The sequence below is a fragment of the Haliotis cracherodii genome, unplaced genomic scaffold (assembly GCF_022045235.1).
Source record: "Haliotis cracherodii isolate W230 unplaced genomic scaffold, xgHalCrac1.p SCAF_6, whole genome shotgun sequence".
NCBI lineage: Eukaryota > Metazoa > Mollusca > Gastropoda > Lepetellida > Haliotidae > Haliotis > Haliotis cracherodii.
The window spans coordinates 62,926,319-62,945,103 of NW_027266319.1; the positions used below are offsets into that span (position 1 = coordinate 62,926,319).

Below are 18,785 nucleotides of genomic sequence, written 5' to 3' on the forward strand. Positions count from 1 at the left end.
TTTATTGTCATACTCTATGATGACATTTCCCGTAATATTTCTATTAAAATGAACACCTTAAACATCAAGATAACTTCGGATCCTGAATAATTTGTTCCTCTTAACACGGACCCTGTTTTTTGGAGACATGTCTTTTATTTAAATTTCAATAATTTTATGTTTGGTTTACTTTCTAGGCGACATTTTATTTCTTGGTTTACAGATTTCAAACTTATTTCAAAAGTGAGTAGGCCAATTTGAAAAAAAAGCCTCAGAAATATTTTACTTGAATTTTGTCCTAAAAAGTTAGATAGGTATAAAAGAAAAATTCTGGAGTAACAAAATTAATTAACTCAATTTTTTATGAACATTTTATCATATCCCTGGCACTCAGCTTGTGCACAAATGGCAATATAACAATATTCATGTCATGGGTGGAAATGCATGAAAGATGCTGCTATTTTGGCAGCATGGGCAACGTTTAACTCATTCAACACCAGCCAACCAGAAGATTACTGCTGTGACACCAAGTTCCCAGAGACTCTTGTATGATAGATGAAGCCAACATTTATCAAGGAAATTATCTGTTTGTAAAACATCTTTGCAACTACATGTTTGGCCATATACTATTTGAAAGGTCTAACGCCTATTGTTTATAAATATGAAAGTTATGTGTATTACATTTTTAAATAATTCATTAACAACTTAATAAAGTTCGTTTTAAATAAAAATAAAGTAAGATAAAACATTCCTAAAGTCCAGATTAAGGACCAATGAAGCGAAAATTTATTTATAATATATTTAAAGATTTGCTTGAAACGTCTTTATTTTGCTGTTTGACATGTTGGATGAGGACCCGCTGTCGAAGTGTGTCCGAGAATTTTATTTTCAATAACATTGAGGGAAATAGTGAATAATTTTAATCTACTGATAAAAAAAGATAAAATCAAATGGAACACATATTTTAGACATTGTGAAATGTGACAGATTTAATGAATGAATGAAATGACAAGTAGGTTAATATAATTATAAACTAATTTGACTTGACTTGACCAGTCTACCCTGCTGTGTCTGGTGACTCGTGGCTTCATGGCCGGTGTACTAGCCAACAGTGTTGAGAGAGCTAAACTGGTCACCACTGCGCTTTGCGTTGACAAGCTTTGATGGTTTCAGAGAAGGATCCCAGCTAGAAATATCAGAGTGACTTCCCTTTGCTTTACGCTCGTGGAGGAAATCTTTTTTGTTTGAACTTTTTGACAAAAAGATCGGCGGTAATAAAAAAAAGGGGTAATATTCATTTTTTTGTTTAACATTTGGACTTTGAAAGAGCGGCGCATCCGTAAACCAAGAAATAAAAAAAATGGCACCCTAATAATTTCAATAATTTATGAAATACAGACTTAAAAATTAAGCTAATGAAATCGTTATCATTTTGCTATTCTTGTTAACAAAAATATTTCGGTAATCTGATGATCCCATTCTAGGTTTTTGTCTTTATCTTCACTGAAGATAAATTATGGGAGATAAAACAAAATTCAAACTAAAATCAAATTTCATTTCATATGAGATAAAATCATCATGTGTAAACAAAATTTAAATACAATGGAAACAAAATTTCTAAAAATCCTTGATTAAGGATTAACCAGTACTCTTTATCCATGCCCATTGACAATTGTTGCTGTTGACTGTATCCCGATTGCCTCAGATTATGCCAGCAACTCATGCTTTGGTTTGTCATTGAATGCAAAGAAGTCAGTCCAGAACCTATTTTCCTAGCTACTGATTCTGACATTCAGAAATGCACACTGAGGAAACTGTATTGCACATTAATCGATCACTTCTTTGGGTACAAACTTCACTTTGGCCATTATGCTTGCTTTTTTTCAAATGCCATATGTATATTGACTATTCCAAATAATACAAATCGATTCTATGTCACAAATCAAGTATACTAGTTGTACTGTGATCAGTATACTGTTTGAACTATGGCTGACCATTGCCAAGTAAGACTGCTATACCTGGTGTCATTAGGCTACACTACCAAAGGCTTAATCAACAGAGGCACAAACAATGAATAAAGGCAAAATGGAAATGATTCTGATTCTGGGAATGGTATATAGCCCCAGCTAATGTGTAGCACTCTTGGACACAACCTTCTCTCTGTTGGTATGATGGCACTATTTCACTGCAGGCTTCATGTTGTTTTTCATTCAGGCATCGGTTGTTGTCACACAGATGTCACATTTTGTCACACACTCGTCGCTGAGGTTTGGCGCCTGCACCACGATGCCTAGAAGTGAACTCTGACCTCACAGAGGTCAATGTAGCCTGCCTTTCCACACCCATTACGACCTTGACCTACTGTGAAGGTGAAGGTCATGTTTTGAGAACAACCTGCAGATCTTCTGGGAGAGATGTGATTATACTGTCTAGATGAGATTGCAGTTTCTGTATACTGTCCTTTGCCACGATTAGTTGATTGTTTCCTGCAAATCTCTACAAGACAAAAATAGAAAAGGTTCAGTATTGTGAAAAACTGAAAGATTGTGGATGATGAACTAATGTCAGCAGACCTATGAATATAACTGCAGCACAGGTCATCTTTTAAACTGAGAAGATGCAAATGAACACCCTGTTGGTTAAATTCAATCAACATATCCTGATTTTTTGTTTTGTTTTGTTTGTTGTTTGTCGCTGCACTCAGCAATATTCAAGCTATATGACGGCAGTCTGTAAATAATGGAGTCTGGACCAAACAATCCAGTGACTGAAATCATGAGTATCGATGCACGAAATTGGGATACAATGACATGCATCAACCAAGTCAGCGAGCCTGACCACCCAATCCCGTTAGTCGCCTCTTACGACAAGCATAGTCACCTTTTATGGCAAGCATAGGTTGCTGAAGACCTATTCTACCCCAGAATCTTCAACATATAATAAAATGTTCCAAGGACATCGGAGAAGTGAGTTTATGTGTGACTTGGAGTTTAACAATTCAAACAGTTTCTCCAGCCTTATCATGGTGTGCATGCTTGGTATGGGAGGAAGGTCCACAGGGATGCCAGACATTTGGTGAAACCCAGGAGCACAGGTATGATGGGGAATGACCAAAGTGAGTGAGTGAGTGAGTTGGGTTTAACGCCACTTTTAACAGTATTCCAGTTATATCAAGGCGTGTCAGCTTAATGTGGGAGGAAAGCCCGAAGTGATGCAGGTCTCAGACGTTTTCCACTTCGGTGAAACCCATGAGCACGGGTATGGTGCTGACAAACCTAGAAACATAATCGGGGTGAACCGGGATTCGAACCCACAATCATAGGTTTCTGGCTTGTCAAGGGGACGCAACTCTGCACAGCGAATAGCGGCGCCTTAGACGACTGGGTCCCCTGTGCCCCCGGGAATGACCAAAGGTCAAATCTGGCACAAATCTGGGAATTGACTCCACATGTAGTGGACCCTGATAATCAAGGGCTGTGCCTGGCTGAGATCACTGGCCCACCTAAGCCCACAAGAAAGAACACAATTGTTTTTATCAAATTCAATTCCGCTATGCCGTCGACACTTACCATCTTTTCTCGGAGTCGCAGGATGAGATCCACCACCTCCACCTCCTCCTTGTCCGCGACCCAGTCCACGAGGTTCTGCACACACAGACCGAAACATCACACACGGCAGGAAGAGGCAGGGCAGTGTTTACACTTTATTAGTTGGCTTACACTTTTTTTCTCTCTCAAAGACTTTGGTAAGGGGTCACAATAAAAAAATGAATAAATAAAAATAATTTTGATTTTTGAATTATGTTTTTGTGCTTTTGTTAGAGTGAGTGAGTTGGACTCAACGCCACTTTGAGCAGTATTCCAGTTATATCAACTTTATGTGGGAGGAAAGCCCGAAGTGATGCAGGTCTCGGACGTTTACCGACGGGGTACAGGTCTCAAAACATTTAGAAACCGTTGAGCACAGGTATGGTGCTAACAAACCTAGAAACATAATCAGGGCGAACTGTGATTCGAACTCATGATCATAGGATTCTGTCAGCTCTGCACAGCGAATGTTAGAATATAGGGATGGTACAGAGAGAGACATATTTCATGTTAATTCACAAGGAAGAGTATGAGATTGGTCAGTAAAAATATCACAGCGAGGCAACTTAATGTGGGAGGCAAGCCTGAAGTGATCCAGGTCTCAGTTGTTTGCCACTTTGGTGCAGCCCATGCTGGCCGTGTACAGGTATACTGACCGCACTACACAGCACGTCCATGTGGAGAATCTGAAGCTTCTTGTTCACCTCCTGCTGCCTCTCAAAGTACCAGCCCTCGAAGTTGGGCGAGCGGAAGAACCGTCTGTAATAGAGCAGCATACACAGTGAGTGAGTGAGTTGGCAGGGTGGTGAGTGAAATAAGTGAGTGAAATGAGTGAGTGAAATAAGTGAGTGAAATGAGTGAGTGAAATGAGTGAGTGAGGTGGTGAGTGAGTGAAATGAGTGAGTGAGTGAGTGAGTGAGTGAGCGAAATAAGTGAGTGAAATGAGTGAGTGAGTGAGTGAGTGAGTGAGCGAAATAAGTGAGTGAAATGAGTGAGTGAGTGAGCGAAATAAGTGAGTGAAATGAGTGAGTGAAATGAGTGAGTGAGTGAGCGAAATGAGTGAGTGAGTGAAATAAGTAAGTGAAATGAGTGAGTGAAATAAGTGAGTGAGTGAGTGAAATGAGTGAGTGAAATGAGTGAGTGAGTGAGTGAAATGAGTGAGTGAAATGAGTGAGTGAGAGTGAAATGAGTAAGTGAAATAAGTGAGTGAAATGAGTGAGTGAGTGAAATGAGTGAGTGAAATGAGTGAGTGAGAGTGAAATGAGTAAGTGAAATAAGTGAGTGAAATGAGGGAGTGAGTGAAATGAGTGAGTGAAATGAGTGAGTGAAATAAGTGAGTGAGTGAGTGAAATGAATGAGTGAGTGAGTGAGTGAAATGAGTGAGCGAAATGAGTGAGCGAAATGAGTGAGTGAGTGAGAGTGAAATGAGTGAGTGAAATGAGTGAGTGAGTGAAATGAGTGAGTGAGTGAAATGAGTGAGCGAAATGAGTGAGTGAAATGAGTGAGTGAAATAAGTGAGTGAGTTGGCAGGGTGGTGAGTGAAATAAGTGAGTGAAATGAGTGAGTGAAATGAGTGAGTGAAATGAGTGAGTGAGTGAAATGAGTGAGTGAGTGAGTGAGCGAAATGAGTGAGTGAGTGAGTGAAATGAGTGAGTGAAATGAGTGAGTGAGTGAGTGAGTGAGTGAGCGAAATGAGTGAGTGAGTGAGTGAAATAACTGAGTCAGTGAGTGAAATGAGTGAGTGAAATGACTGAGTCAGTGAGTGAAATGAGTAAGTGAAATGAGTGAGTGAAATAAGTGAGTGAGTGAGTGAGTGAGCGAAATGAGTGAGTGAGTGAAATAACTGAGTCAGTGAGTGAAATGAGTGAGTGAAATGACTGAGTCAGTGAGTGAAATAAGTGAGTGAGTGAGTGAGTGAGCGAAATGAGTGAGTGAGTGAGTGAAATAACTGAGTCAGTGAGTGAAATGAGTGAGTGAAATGAGTGAGTGAGGTGGTGAGTGAGTGAAATGACTGAGTCAGTGAGTGAAATAAGTGAGTGAAATGAGTGAGTGAGGTGGTGAGTGAGTGAAATGACTGAGTCAGTGAGTGAAATAAGTGAGTGAAATGAGTGAGTGAGGTGGTGAGTGAGTGAAATGACTGAGTCAGTGAGTGAAATAAGTGAGTGAAATGAGTCAGTGAGTGAAATGAGTGAGTGAAATGAGTGAGTGAGTGAAATGAGTGAGTGAAATGAGTGAGTGAAATGAGTGAGTGAGGTGGTGAGTGAGTGAAATGACTGAGTCAGTGAGTGAAATAAGTGAGTGAAATGAGTGAGTGAGCGTAAAATGAGTGAGTGAAATGAGTGAGTGAGGTGGTGAGTGAGTGATTGAGCAGGCTGGTGAGTGAGTGAGTGGGGTAGTGAGTGAGTGTGTGTGAGTGTGAGTGAGTGAGTGAGGCCTTAAGCTGCTTTAGCAATATTCCAGCAACACCAAGGCAGGAGACACTATCTTCCAATAAGACTACTGATGATCCTAATTGTTAGTAAGAAATTCCTATATACAAGTTACTATCTGAGAATGGATAATTATATATATCTTGTGTGGTCTCCCCCACCTGTACAGGCCCTCCCAGTCCCCCTTGGTGCCGGACGTCAGTTGTGGCCCCGAGGTTTCCACTGTCCGGAGGAACTCATCAGGGTCAAAAGGTCGTAGATGTGGAGGTGCCTAAGGATAAAAAAGCATCCCAAGGTGACGACACAATAAATAGCACTGGGAAGAGTTCTCTGGTGTTTAATTCTTTCAAAAACAAATACTTTAACACAAAGCTATCAAAGCCAAGAAACTGTGACATACTTTGCAAATATTTAAGCTCTTGGAAATTCTTTCCATGAAGCGTGTTTAGTATATATACTTTGCCTACCTTGTGGGGTGAGATATTTCTCTGCAGGGGCATGAGACTTGCCATGTAACGTTCCTGGAAACACAAGATCATGCAGGTGAACAATTCCATAAGTGCTTGACATTGTTGTTGTTTGTAAATGGTTAACGTTGAACTCGGCAATACGGACTTGCCGCTGTATGGAGGACTGGCTGGAACTATCGTCGATGGGAAGAAATATTAACGATTATCGATATGAAACTGTTGTCATCTATAATAACTCACAAACTTTTGTGGTGAAATGAAGTTTCCTTGTCATTGTGAATAATGGCAATTGTCGAAGATGTAAAGCAACTGTTTTTGTTTCCTTTTACTCACTGACTTTTTCTTTCTGTAGAATTATGTGTCAGCCTAAATCCAACTGATGATGCATATCATACTTGATGAGTGAGTGAGTGAGTTGGGTTTAACGCCGCTTTTAACAGCATTCCAGTTATATCACGGCGTGTCAGCTTAATGTGGGAGGAAAGCCCCAAGTGATGCAGGTCTCAGACGCACGGGTATGGTGCTGACAAACCTAGAAACATAATCAGGGCGAACCGGGATTCGAACCTACAATCATAGGTTTCTGGCGTGCCCAAGGGACGCGACTCTGCACAGCGAATCGCGGCGTCTTAGACGACTGGGCCACCCGTTCATACTTGATGAACAGTCAGCGATGCGGGACACCATATTAACCATATGTCAGTTAAACGAAGTCATCAGACCAAGGAGGAGGGACGCACAGAGCCACTGGGACAGTTTGGGACACAAACACAAGAAGATTGTTTGGGATGGCACCTACCAGGGGGATCATGAAGCTCTGTGTCAGCTCCAGGTAATGGCGCCGCAGGATGGCGTTCTGAGCCTCCACGGGTCGATGCATCTGTCCCTGGAACACATATAGCCAATTACAGAAACAGAACATCCAGAGTTTGGTTTAACAGTATTTCAGCTTGGTGCGGGAGGATTGCCTGAAGAAATGCACGTATGCCACTTTGGTGAAAACCTGTCTCCTATAATTCCATGGCTTGCGTTTTGGTAAATCTACACCCACCACTGGATCTATTCCCGCTGTTCTTGCAATCTCAAACAAAGGTTTGCCACTGACGTGGCTATATCCCCCGCCCCATAATTAAATCTAAACAAACCCTAACCTTTTTTAACCGAGGTGGAAATTGTTAAAAAAAGGAGAGTTTGGAACCTAAGTTCATCTTGTTGCCATGGAAACATAAAAAATAAAAATTTCTAAAATTTCGAAATAGCAAAAGGAACCAGTTCAGCATGTACTTGACAGACCTGCAAAGTTTCATGAAAAAATATTGAATGGTTTCTGAGTTATGCTCCGGAAACGAAACGTGACGGGGATAATTACATGCCCTTGATTTTCATGAACCAATTTGATTTGCTTTACTACTCAGTCTAACAAATTTATCAGAATGCAATTATAAACCAGCCTCAATTTTTGGTTTGCGATATCTACAACATGGCGTCCAGGTCCATTGATTACATTTGAGTTTGCGAGAAATTCAAGTCTGAAGAACTATCTGACACGCAAAAGCCCTAAAAACTATATTTGATGGAAAGGGTGTCTTCATAACCATTCAGTCTCGTGGTGGCAAGTCCTCCCTTACCCATTTCCTCCTCTCGATGTTTGAATGATGTGTAAAATGATCATGAAAAACAAGGGCAGGTAATTTGTGATTGCAAGAACCACGGGAGTGGACTAGGGGCTAGTCATTTATCACCACTCGCCCCTTTCCGTAACCTGCAAGAAGACTCGTCCCCCTAACGATGAATGTTATGTGCGAAAATACGAGAAACCAATCAGAATGCGTGTATGATTTCAAGTTCTTCGTCAAAGAATCCCTCAGAAATAATTTTTGATTTTACATATGTCCTGCATCTAAAAATATACCTAAGACACAGTTAAATGTGTTCAGTCATACTGTACAATTCCGCACGTCCCCATGTGCTTTAAATTGCATCTGCAATATACATAATACATGGTGAAATGTATGTGAACCATTACGCAACGAGTTGACAATTGTTTCAGGTATGGCCGTTTGAGTTAAGACGGAAACCAGTCACAAAAATGGCCATGAGAGGGGCACGAGTCGCTATTCGGCTTGTCCCGGAATAACATGAGTTGGTCACGAATGGGGGCAAAAACAAGGGCAGGTAATTTGTGATTGCAAGATCGAACCACGGGAATGGACAAGGGGTTAGTGTCGGTTTACTGGAATGTGAGCCATGGAGATATAGAAGACAGTGAAGCCTATGAGCACTGGAATACAACTGACAAACCTAGAGATGTAATCAGGGGAATCTGAGATCTGACCCACAATCACAGGTCTCTGGTATGTCAAGGGGACACAATCACAGGTCTCTGGCATGCCAAGGGGACACAATCACAGGTCTCTGGTATGTCAAGGGGACACAATCACAGGTCTCTGGTATGTCAAGGGGACACAATCACAGGTCTCTGGCATGCCAAGGGGACACAATCACAGGTCTCTGGTATGTCAAGGGGACACAATCACAGGTCTCTGGTATGTCAAGGGGACACAATCACAGGTCTCTGGCATGCCAAGGGGACACAATCACAGGTCTCTGGTATGTCAAGGGGACACAATCACAGGTCTCTGGCATGCCAAGGGGACACAATCACAGGTCTCTGGTATGTCAAGGGGACACAATCACAGGTCTCTGGTATGTCAAGGGGACACAATCACAGGTCTCTGGCATGCCAAGGGGACACAATCACAGGTCTCTGGTATGTCAAGGGGACACAATCACAGGTCTCTGGTATGTCAAGGGGACACAATCACAGGTCTCTGGCATGCCAAGGGGACACAATCACAGGTCTCTGGTATGTCAAGGGGACACAATCACAGGTCTCTGGTATGCCAAGGGGACACAATCACAGGTCTCTGGTATGTCAAGGGGACACAATCACAGGTCTCTGGTATGTCAAGGGGACACAATCACAGGTCTCTGGTATGTCAAGGGGACACAATCACAGGTCTCTGGTATGCCAAGGGGACACAATCACAGGTCTCTGGTATGTCAAGGGGACACAATCACAGGTCTCTGGTATGTCAAGGGGACACAATCACAGGTCTCTGGTATGTCAAGGGGAGACAATCACAGGTCAATGGCATACCAAGGGGACACAACTACAGAGAAAGCGCCTCAGATGGCGTGGCCACCATGCCCACAGATGAAATACCTCATGACTTTGGGAAATGAACTAGTCCTTCATTTTCAGATGGAATTTATTCAAATTTACACCCAAGACATCAGTACACATGCACTTATCCCCTGGAATACAGAATATTCTGAATATTGAGAGACTGAAGTAAATTTGTTTGTTGTTTAACGCCGCACTCAGCAATATTCCAGATATATGACGGCGGTCTGTAAATAATCGTATCTGGACCAGACAATCCAGTGATTGACATCATGAGCATCAATCCACGGAATACGATGACATGCATCAACCAAGTCAGCGAGCCTGACCACCCGAAAGTAGCCCCTTACGACAAGCATAGTCACCTTTCATGGCAATGATGGGTTGCTGAAGACCAGTTCTACCCCGGATCTTCACGGGTCCCATTCATAAAGTAAGTAATAAGGATATTAGATGAACTTTGGAACTGCAACCACCTACCTTTATGAGTCTCTTGAGAATCGCCTTGTCCTTACTCAGGAAGGCTTTGTAACGTGTGTATACACCTGTAACATACAGCAGTCAGTGAGTGAGTGAGTGAGTGAGTGAGTGAGTGAGTGAGTGAGTGAGTGAGTTGGGTTGGGTTTAACGCCGCTTTTAACAGTATTCCAGTTATATCGCGGCGTGTCAGCTTAATGTGGGAGGAAAGCCCAAAGTGATGCAGGTCTCAGACGTTTACCACTTCGGTGAAACCCATGAGCATGGGTATGGTGCTGATAAACCTAGAAACATAATCAGGGCGAACCAAGATTCGAACCTACAATCATAGGTTTCTGGCATGCCCAAGGGACGCAACTCTGCACAGCGAATCGTGGCGCCTTAGACGACAGGGCTGCCTGTGACCCCCAACAATGCATCAACGTGGAGTATTCAAATATCCAAGGCCATTACATCATGTAACAACTCAGCAACTCAGCAAGATAATTATTGTTATCATTATTATTACCAAAATGGTAAATCTGACTGCATAACACTATTAGTACAAGTCTAAATTAACCGGTCATGAAAGTTCAACACAAACAAGTTGAAAGCAAAATCGTCTTGTCAGGCCATAGAACATGAACAATCCAGTGATTGACATCATGAGCATCAATCCACACAATTGGGATCAATGACATGCATCAACCAAGTCAGTGAGCCTGACCACTCGATCCCGTTAGTCTCCTGTTACGACCAACACAGTCGCCTTTTACGGCAAGCGTGGGTTGCTGAAGACCTATTCTACCCCGGATCTTCACAGGTCCCATGTACAAAGTTCGAATCACAATCATGACTCAAGTATCATGGTATGTATCGCGGTATAGTTATTTAATTTGAAGTTTATACGATATACGGCTTTTCCATTGGACGAGAGGTCGGTCCGACGTTCATACAGTTTGACCCTCACTCTATGAAGGTTCATACTCCAATGAACTCACACAAAGTGAAGGTCAATTCTTAAATGTATCTCTACAGGAAATAGAAAGCAGCTACCACCCGGAGCAAGCAGTGTAGCTCACCTGGCTTGGAGTCCAAGGTCTTCAGGGCACTTGCTTTCTTTAATTTGTTGAAAGGCTTTGGTGAACTGCCTGAAACCACAAAAGCACCGTCCATCAGATAACTGACAATCTTACATGTTTGTGTGCAGGAGAAGTGACATCTCCTTCATAAGAGTTCTGAAAGACAGCATCGTGTTTTGTTTCATTTATTAACTTCAATTCATACACTGGTGTTTCAAATTGCTTCTGAATTCAAAATTTAGAATTATCATATATCACATGTTACGTTTTGCAATACAGCCTTGTGTATCGTAAAATATTGTGATGCACTGTAAACCTCCAATAACCAATGCAAAAGTACCCAGGGTACAAGCACCTGTTGACATCAGTCTCACCTATCCCACCCCTCTCCCCGATCCTGATGACATGAACCCGGGTACAAGCACCTGTTGACATCAGTCTCACCTATCCCACCCATCTCCCCGATTCTGATGACATGTACCCGGGTACAAGCACCTGCTGACATCAGTCTCACCTATCCCACCCCTCTCCCCGATCCTGATGACATGTACCCGGGTACAAGCACCTGCAGACATCAGTCTCACCTATATGACCCCTCTCCCCGACCCTGATGACATGTACCCGGGTACAAGCACCTGCTGACATCAGTCTCACCTATCCCACCCATCTCCCCGACCCTGATGACATGTACCCGGGTACAAGCACATGCTGACATCAGTCTCACCTATCCCACCCATCTCCCCGATCCTGATGATATGAGGCCAGTGCTGCAGGGTCTTGGCAAAGAAAGGGTTGGTCACTCCCAGGATGACCGAGGGGCTGGAACAGAGCAGGAAAGCCATGGATAGAGCAAGCAAACCCTGTGTTATCATTGGACAGCTTCCAGCAAAGGTATATCCCTCAAGTTAGTAGTGGAGTGAGTGAGTGAGTATGCCATCTTATATTTCTATAACAATGATAGATGCTTGTCACCACATTCACCGTTTTATTGAAAAGTCATTAAGAAAAGATGATAAAAAATACATACCGTATTCGACGTAATAAGCGCCCCACTCTAATAAGCGCCAACAGCGATATTTGCTAATATATTGGCTAGTGAACAATCCAAATTAGCACCCCTTCCGATTGATCAATGTACACAAGACTTATTTATTCGCGTATGTGTTATATTCATTCTTAATTATGGGCAATTAAATTCTGGAAATTGTCGCATATTACATTTCAGTCTGTCAGCATAAACCACCAAATGTATCTTTCAACTCTGTTTTTTCCATCGAAATAATATTCTAATAAAAGCCCCCTATTTCTAATTTTGAGAGCGCCCTGGGTGCTTATTACGTCGAATACGGTAATTTTTTTGTGAGTTAATGTTGGAACCTTGTCAAACAACTGATCGTCTTTTCTCAAACAATTTCCAATAATAAATAGGAAGTTAATAGTCACTGAGTCAAGAATAAAGTCTATTTTCCACACAGAAAAGGATGATCAAGTTCTACACTCAGGAACTCAGTAACAACCAACATCCTAAAGTGTAGAAAATGGGCTCTGTATATATGTTTATAGTCAATGTAAGGTTTTGTATGAGGTAGCCTCTACCAAATTTGGTAGAAGGCTGATGCTGCGTTAGTCTCCCAGACCCAAGACAATATAGAAACAAGAGACATCTGCAGATGACACATCCCCCCATCTGGTGCAATTTCAAAATGGAGTTTGTCTACTTATGCCCTACTTTTGGTTCATTGCCATCAGATACCTTCAGTTCTGAGACGAAGAAAATAATGCTGTTGATTATTTAAAGACACCAGTTCATCATAAGATTGATCTGTATAGCAGGTTTCATCAAGAAATATTGGGGTCCTGCTCAGTCTTTTTTTGTTTGTTGTTTGAGGCCGCATTCAGCAATATTCCAGTTATATGACGGCGATCTGTAGATAATCGAGTCTGGACCAGACAATCCAGTGATTAATATCATGAACATCAATCCACACAATTGGGATCGATGACATGCATCAACCAAGTCAGCGAGCCTAACCACCCGATCCCGTTAGTAGCTTTTTACGACAAGCAGTCACCTTTTACGGCAAGCATGGGTTGCTGAAGACCTATTCTACCCCGGAATCTTCACGGGTCAGTGTTCACTCTGGAATCCCTATTCCATGTACACTTCCAATGAACAAAGTATATCTATAACATGTAGGTTGTTTAAGAAGAGACAGAAATAAAAAGGTTTTCAAAACTATTTTGGGATTTGTAGGCAAACAGAAGTACTTGCATGACTTTTCTACTGGGTCAATCCCCAGACCTATGTAGTAATAAACAAAGACTTGGTGAAGGGATACGGTAGAGTCAAGATACTTCTACAGAAACCCCGAAATGAGCTCCACAACGTGTACAAGGAAACTCGGTGTACTCACGGCGCCTGTACTTTCGTGGTATACTCCTTGAACTCGCTGTCGTGTATTGTGAAGTAAGGCCGGAAGTCCGAGCAGTATCGCAGGGGGGCGATCAAGCTGCAAACAGCGCACACCATTTCACTAGTATCGGTTATCCAGGGCAGACACGGATACTAGTCTGGTACTCTGACACTAGTTAGGATCCTAACTTCTTGGACTAAAGGTTTTTATCTTTTATCACATTTCTTTTAAGTGGTCAAAATACACAAGAAAATATAACTGCAATAGCAAAGCCAATGTTTTAAAAAATCACATATGATGAATTACAAATTTATAAGCCAAAATTCCAGAGCCAGAAAACAACAATCTCATTTTATTTGAGGCCCTTAACATGAATGTTTTATTGTTTGTATTAATTGTTGCTGTTGTTTACTGCAATCTCATTAAAATCAGATCTTAGTTCTCACTACTGCTAAACAAAGATCTGAGGACATCCCATCAAGGGTCACATCAGAATGACCTTTCATCCGTCCAATCAGAGCGTCGCTTACCAGATCATGAAATTGACAGTCGGAACGTGTTTTCTAATCATGCAACCACGTAATATTTGACACGGGGTATTCCGAACTACAGTTACGGGTTTTATGATTATATCCATACAATCTAGGCCATCTATAAGCCATTCCAGAGTGTTCTTCTTGTCAGTTTTAATTTTTTTAATCGAAAATACGTCAAAATATGTTTCGAAGCTTGCCGCCAGTTTTAAACTAGTCGTAAAGCTCGAGAAAGCTGCCTTCTGATTGTCTTATGTCGATTTACAAAATTTGATTTTAATGAGATTGCAGTAAACAAAAGCAACAATTAATACAAACAATAAAACATTCATGTTAAGGGCCTCAAATTTGGACCCATGAGTGTGACACTATCATTTTCTATAGGCATACACGGCAGACATGATGGGAAAATCTTCCACAATTGTTTCCCAATTATGAGATATTTAGAAATGGTGGTTTCCGTAAACCATGTTCAACAAAATAAAGACAGCTAACACATGTTGTCCATCCCTGGCTACATATCCCCTTTAGCTGCAAATAATGAAATTCTTGAGTCAGCAGCATAAGACGCTGGGGTGGGAATCACTACTCACTTGATTAAAGCTTGAACACAGTTGCTGGTGACCGAGGGAGAGGCGGCCATCACAACAATCGGCTGAAACACAGACATCAGTAAGGACGCTCACAAACACTAACTCATCACATTTCTTTCATATAGGACAAGGAGTTTTTTTCAACATTTTTTAATTCATTTATTTGTATTTGTTGTTGGTGGTCAGGTACTCATGTGTATAGTGCAGACAGTGATCACATGAGCATTCTCACAGTAACTCATTAACATATTGCCCAGACATACTACTCAAAAGAAGTGAAGGATCAGGGCAGAACTCCGGTAATAGGAAAGAATCGGGTGGTCCTTAACTTCTTTTGAGTAGCATACAATTACAAATTTACTATGGAACAATTATCTATAAAGCTTCAACAAGGAAATATTTTGCAAGTAGACAAGATAAAACTTTGTGGGAATGAGGCACTTTTTATTTCCCGTTAAGTAAACAAGTAAAAAATATCATGTCGGACATTTAATTAGACTAAAGACAGAAACACAAACCTTCCTTGCCACACTGACCAAATCACCCCAAAATGAAATGTTTCTATATATTCAACAAAAGTGAATAATTGACCACTTTCTGTTATAAAGTGGATAATGGAAGTTCATGCTAGTATTAGCAAAGGCAATCTCCTGACTGGAGCTCTGAGGACGTCTTCGTCCCACAACGAATAAATGTCAACTCAAACATGTGACTCCGTTCAACGTAGTGGTCTGTCACATCAGCATGACACGCACGAGATTTACCAAAAAAAAAGACCATGCGCAACAGGTGTGTTTGGGGGAGCACTTCCATAATGTTCGAATGTATTTGGACGAGCTATACCAACCCAACCAAGAACAACGGTTTCCTTCTGTTCACTTTGAAAATCAAAAAATTGTATCTGATGCCAAAAGAGAATATTCCAGTTTCATCCGACGTCTTAATTAACTCCATAATGCCTCAGGTATCCACTCTGAGAGAAGGAATCAACATAAAAACAATAATTATTAATAACCGTGACCTCTCACCTCTCCTACAAGCACCAGTTCCCACAGTAGCTGAATATGAGGTAGAATGGACTGAAATGCACTGCAATGACAAAATAGAATGTCAAGAAAGGTTTGGGACGGTGGAAATTACTTAATTCTATGAAGACATGACACTTTTGTGGTATACCAGATTCCAGTGATTGATATCATGAGCATCGATCCGCACAATTGGGATACGATGACATGCATCAACCAAGTCAGCGAGCCTGACCACCCAATCCCCTTTGTCGCCTCTTACGACAAGCATAGTCACCTGTTAAGGCAAGCATGGGTTACTGAAGACCTATTCCACCCCGGATCTTCACGGGTTAGGCAGAGAGATGGGCTCATATTTCGCAGACCCATGCAATTGCGTGGATCAATGTTCATGATATCAATCACTGGACTGTCTGGTCCACACTCAATTATTTACAGATTGCCGTCAGATCGCTGTAATATTGCTGAGTGCGGCGTTAAACAACAAACAAACAAATATAACAACATACCTGTAGATATCAACTTCATGTAATGAAGGCAGTATTGTGTGGGCTGGAATATCATGCTGAAATAATAAACACATGACGTAAGCATGAAGTCACAGCCAGCATCTTTCAAGTATACAACAATGGATCAAAATGAAACTAGGTATGCTGTTATAGAACATAAACATTAGTATTTTACAGAAATAAGCAATCGATAACCTGATTAACATCTTTAGTTATTGTATATGTTAAATGTTAAATAACAAAGTTACAAGGTACTGCAAGCTCATTAAAATAAGATCTTAGTTCTCGCTACGGCTAAACAAATATCTGAGGACATCCCATTACGGGTCACGTCAGACTGACCTTGCGCGAACTTTGACCGACCAATGGAATGTCCAATCAGAAGGCAGCTTTCTCGTGCTTTACGGCACTGATTTCAAATTGGCGACTACGCTTCGAAAAAATATTTTGACAAATTCTTGATTACAAATTTGAAACCTGAACAAAAGAAGCGATTCTGGAATGGCTAATAGATGGTCCCGATTGTATTGAGTCAGTCGTTAAACCCGTAACTATCGTTCGGAATACTGTGTGTTAACGTTTTCGAGCTGCATGATTAGAAATCACATTCCGACTGTCACTTTCATAATCTGGTAAGCGACACTCTGATTGGTCGGATGAAAGGTCGTTCAGATCTTTGTTTAATGGTAGTGAATACTAAGGTCTGATTTTAATGAGATTGCAAGGAACTGAGAGAGTGTTTTCTATCCTATTCAACACCGTATTCGACGTAATAAGCGACCTGGTCTAATAAGCGCCCTGGTGATATTTGCCAATATATTGGCTAGTGAACAATCTCAATTAGCACCCCTTCGAAGTGGTTTACGTACACAAGACTTATTTATTTGTGTATAATACGCACTTGTATGTTATATGCACCCTTAATTATGGGCAATTAAATCCTGGAAAAATATATCTGTCGTATATAAACATTTCAGGCTGTCAGCATAAACCACGAAATTTACGATCTTTCAACTCAAAATAATATTCTAATAAGAGCCCCCTATTTCTAATTTTGTGAGCGCCCTGGGCGCTTATTACGTCGAATACGGTAATTCAGGTTTATATTGTTCTTTACGTTACAACAAGCAGATACATAAATATCATTTAAAAATATGTTGCTTGAAGCGTCCCTAAAATCTTTGTTTCTGTCTTATTTTGACTGATAATTATGTATCTACTGATTGTAATTACCAAATGTATACCGAACTCTGATTCAAATGTTTAAAGGATTTTCATATTTTTTACAAACATGTAATAAATATTTCATTGTAGTTTCATCTGTGTTGTGGAGTTAAGTTCAACTTTTTAAATTTAATTAAATCTGTGTGGTTGGTGGTATTGGGAGTGATCCACAATCTGCTACCAAAAGCTTTACCCCAATACTTAGCCCCTTAAACTGTTATAAACCAGTGATTGATATCATGAGCATAGATCCACACTGGTAGGATACGATGATATGTAATTAACCAAGTCACCAAGTCACCGAGCCTGACCACCTGATTCATTATAGAATTGATTCTTCTAGCCCGCATGGGTTGGTGCTGACCAATGTGAACCTGGAATATCAACGGTGTTCCTGACCTAAGCTAGTTTGTTTGTTTGTTTGTTGTTTAACGCCGCACTCAGCAATATTCCAGCTATATGACGGCAGTCTGTAAAAAAATCAGGTCTGGACCAAACAATCCAGTGATTGACATAATGAGCATTTATCTATGTAATTGGGATATGATGGCATGCATCAACTAAGTCAGTAAGTCCAGATTTATGTTGTACTGGATTGAACAATAGACAAATAGCTAGAGATGAGAAAAATTTAGAATCATCTTAAAATCGAGTCATTACCTAAATACCACTTATGAAAGATGTTCACATCCTTTAACATATTAACTCAATCCAAATCAGTCCAGGTGATGGCATGGGTATTTCTTGTCCATGAAGACATAGAACCTTTCATCATGCAGTGTCATACTCCCTAGGGAGCTGAGAATAAAATTTGAGTGCACACTAATCAAAGATCAGAGTCATAATAATGAGTATGGTTTCATGCCGCTTTTAGCAATATTCCAGCAATATCACGGCGGGGGACACCTGAAATGGGCTTCACACATTGTACCCATGTCGGGAATCGAACTAGGGTCTTCGGCGTGATGAGCGAATGCTTTAACAACTAGGCTACCCGACCGCCCCTTAAAGAATTGAAGAGTGAGTGAGTAAGCAGGCCTCAAAGTTTAATTTTTTTCCAAGTAGCCATATGGCTACAAGTACTTTTTTCCAGGCATCCAGTGGTAAAATCAAGTTGAAATTTAGGTCGCATCGGCGACCGTTTTAGTCGCAACTTTGAGGCCTGGTGAGTGAGTATGGTTTTACGCCACTTTTAGCAATATTCCAGTAATAGCGCCTGAAATGGGCTTCACACATTGTACCCATGTCGGGAATCGAACTCGGGTCTTCAGCGTGATGAGCGAACGCTGTAACAACT

At 41.1% G+C, this 18,785-nt stretch overlaps 1 protein-coding gene across 2 annotated transcripts in view; it reads right to left on the reverse strand.

Annotated features, from left to right (window-relative positions):
* Positions 1–741: 741 nt before the first annotated feature.
* The window catches only part of LOC139444823 (protein DENND6A-like), a 44,516-nt gene continuing 26,472 nt past the window's right edge, over positions 742–18,785 (reverse strand). For both annotated transcript variants that reach the window (XM_071225794.1, XM_071225795.1), the window contains 13 exons: positions 16,265–16,320; positions 15,759–15,819; positions 14,731–14,792; positions 13,605–13,700; positions 11,915–12,009; positions 11,191–11,259; positions 10,133–10,197; positions 7,265–7,351; positions 6,463–6,516; positions 6,157–6,266; positions 4,223–4,325; positions 3,549–3,623; positions 742–2,475 (listed from right to left, as the gene is read on the reverse strand). In XM_071225794.1, coding sequence (XP_071081895.1) covers positions 2,356–2,475; positions 3,549–3,623; positions 4,223–4,325; positions 6,157–6,266; positions 6,463–6,516; positions 7,265–7,351; positions 10,133–10,197; positions 11,191–11,259; positions 11,915–12,009; positions 13,605–13,700; positions 14,731–14,792; positions 15,759–15,819; positions 16,265–16,320 — 1,053 coding nt within the window. In that variant the 3' untranslated portion in view covers positions 742–2,355. The remainder of the gene's footprint in view (positions 2,476–3,548; positions 3,624–4,222; positions 4,326–6,156; positions 6,267–6,462; positions 6,517–7,264; positions 7,352–10,132; positions 10,198–11,190; positions 11,260–11,914; positions 12,010–13,604; positions 13,701–14,730; positions 14,793–15,758; positions 15,820–16,264; positions 16,321–18,785) is intronic.